Source organism: Etheostoma spectabile, chromosome 23, assembly GCF_008692095.1.
Source record: "Etheostoma spectabile isolate EspeVRDwgs_2016 chromosome 23, UIUC_Espe_1.0, whole genome shotgun sequence".
Taxonomy (NCBI): Eukaryota; Metazoa; Chordata; class Actinopteri; order Perciformes; family Percidae; genus Etheostoma; species Etheostoma spectabile.
This window is the reverse complement of record NC_045755.1, coordinates 17,874,646-17,877,133: the sequence shown is the minus strand read 5'-3', so window position 1 is coordinate 17,877,133 and position 2,488 is coordinate 17,874,646. Positions and strand designations below refer to the sequence as shown.

The following is a 2,488-nucleotide window of genomic DNA, read 5'->3' as shown; positions in this document are numbered from 1 at the left end:
GCCGCAGCGCCACCGCAACGCAGCGCAGGCGCACCCAGTGGAAAAAAGGGGTTATTCTTCTGCTGCAAAAAAGTAGTTCCATCTCATTTTGTTTTACTCTCTATTGCTGTAAGTTGTACATGATAACACAGTAAATTCAGTCAGTCAACAGTCTAATAATTTGGTAAGTGTACTCACCTGAACAGGTACAGTCTTGAAGGTAGTAAGGACGACTTCTCTGCACTGGTGCAGTCTCTCTCCATGACCGCCGACCTGTAGCGCGGCCTGGTGGACAAGATGGAGACTTACACACACAATAACAGGAGAGCCGACGTTTATGCGCATAAAAACATACCACACTGTTTCTTTTTCCATGCCACCTCTGCTTTATTCAGTATTTATTTTTCTTGTCTAATCCCCTGTTTCTCTCACCAATGAGGCCATGGTGAAGCCAATAACCTCGATGCAGCCGTCGTCATGGCGCTGCGGTTCAAAGTCCCGGTGGTCGCCTGTGTTTCCCCACGGCATGGTGCCAGCACAGTACCTACACACACAAGGACATACGCGCACACACACAAAAATCAAAAATGCAACCTCTTACTTCATTAAAACAAGTAAAATGTCCTGGGACCGCAGGTGTCACCACTCCACGATGTGTTGCTACTGATTCACACATAACCAAGACACTGGACATTAGTTTTTATTTTTCACTTTCACATATTCGTCATCAGATCGGATGCTTCTCAGAGTCATCTTTCCTTTTGACGATACAAGTTTTCCCTGACCATAGGTATTGAATTTGTGCAAAACTAACATGTCCAACTTTTGCTGTACAATTAATTGAATCAGAAATAATTGAGATTAACAATATTTTTTTTCTCTTTCAGTCATATTTAAAAAAAAAAAATTATTTACTGTATGTATAACTTTTTCAAACAAATCAAGTCTTGAATGAATCCCAGAATAGGCTACATCTTTTGGTTATATCAGTGTCATGTGGCACATAATATAATAACATAAATATAAGTACACACCCTATGAAGCAAATCATGCCTCTTTATTATCACAGAACATTGTATTTGTTTTCTTAAATAAACACAGAATTGAATTGAAGAGGCATAACAGGCATACCCCGTATCTAATGTTAGCAATTAATTGCAGTTGAACAAAGAAACTGCGATTGTTAAAAAAAAAAATTGCGATTAGACAATTATGTTATGATTGTTACAGGTCTATTTTGATTACTTTGATGTTTGACTTGAGAAATATTAAACCTCCAGGGAGGTTTGGGAGGATTTGCCCCTGATAGAGACCTCCTGCTCCTGCACTAAGGAGCTACTAACCCCCAATGTTCATTCACTCAAGCGTGAAACACTAAGAAATTATAATTAGGTTGAATATGAGCGCATGAAATATGTTAGAAAGTTCGATGACGCTGACAGTCTGATGTTCAGTTCAGCAGCCGTACTGTAATGTATATCAGTCCAACCCTAATGGAAATAAAGAATTATGGAGGACACAATGTCACATTATTATTTGTACATCTAGTATAATAAGTCATTTTCCAAGCTGTGTGACGCTTGATGTATGAAATTGATTTTTATCCTGTGTGACTGTCCTTTTAACGATTATGTTTATCAGATTTAGCTCTTAAGTTTCTTGCTTTGTCTTTATTTTTTTAATTTTACTTCACTAGAACTCTTTAGTAATAATAAAGCACGTCAAATAAAAGAAGCAACAGTGCAACCGAACTCTAAAGAGTATCATGGCCTCTGTTCGACCTACCTGGGAATGTTTAGAAACACAATGCACTGGAACTTCAGCTCCTGGATCTTGGCAGTTAGATCGGTACCATCACACTGAGAAAGACAGAGACAGAAGTTTAGACACAGAGCCAAAGAAAGAAAAGGGGTTTATAAAATGGTGTACATGCACTTGTGTATCAAGTTCTTTTGAATGTCCCAAACAAGTGATTTTCACTCTCAGATCCTTCATTTGTTTGTTTTTTTTACACGGAGCATCAAGCTTCCCTCTTAGTTCTCAGTTTTCCCTCTCAGTTTGAATGCTCTCGCTCTCGGTCTTAAACTTGTGATGTGAAGGAGAAGAAAGTGATTGACGCAGGTCAAAGGTGGTGCGTCAGACCTGCCTACTCAAGGACGCCCTCGAGGAGTTGTTGCAGCAACAAGGAATGTGGAGAATTGTGGAATTTTTCAGCAAGGATGCCAGCAAAGCATTTTATGTTCAGCGAAATAAAATGTTTACTGAAATGTCTGCTATAAGTCTGGTGATATTCTAGATTGTTCTTATTGTCAACAAACCACATGAAAAGACTAAAACCAACAACGAATTGATTCTTGTGTGTATCCAGAGCCTGATTTATCCTCTTCCTCTGTGCCACAGAGCTCCATTGTTGCCCGTAAACTATTAAAAACATCAATGAGCCACACTGTGGTAACTGGGTAACATGTCCCATCATTAACACACACACACACACACACACACACACACA

General features: G+C 39.3%; 1 protein-coding gene across 9 annotated transcripts in view; it reads right to left on the bottom strand.

Moving 5' to 3' along the window:
• The window catches only part of dgki (diacylglycerol kinase, iota), an 86,282-nt gene that overhangs the window by 31,285 nt on the left and 52,509 nt on the right, over window positions 1–2,488 (bottom strand). For all 9 annotated transcript variants that reach the window (XM_032505614.1, XM_032505613.1, XM_032505619.1 and 6 more), the window contains exons 18-20: window positions 1,765–1,838; window positions 412–523; window positions 178–264 (exon numbers count right to left, since the gene is read on the bottom strand). In XM_032505614.1, coding sequence (XP_032361505.1) covers window positions 178–264; window positions 412–523; window positions 1,765–1,838 — 273 coding nt within the window. The remainder of the gene's footprint in view (window positions 1–177; window positions 265–411; window positions 524–1,764; window positions 1,839–2,488) is intronic.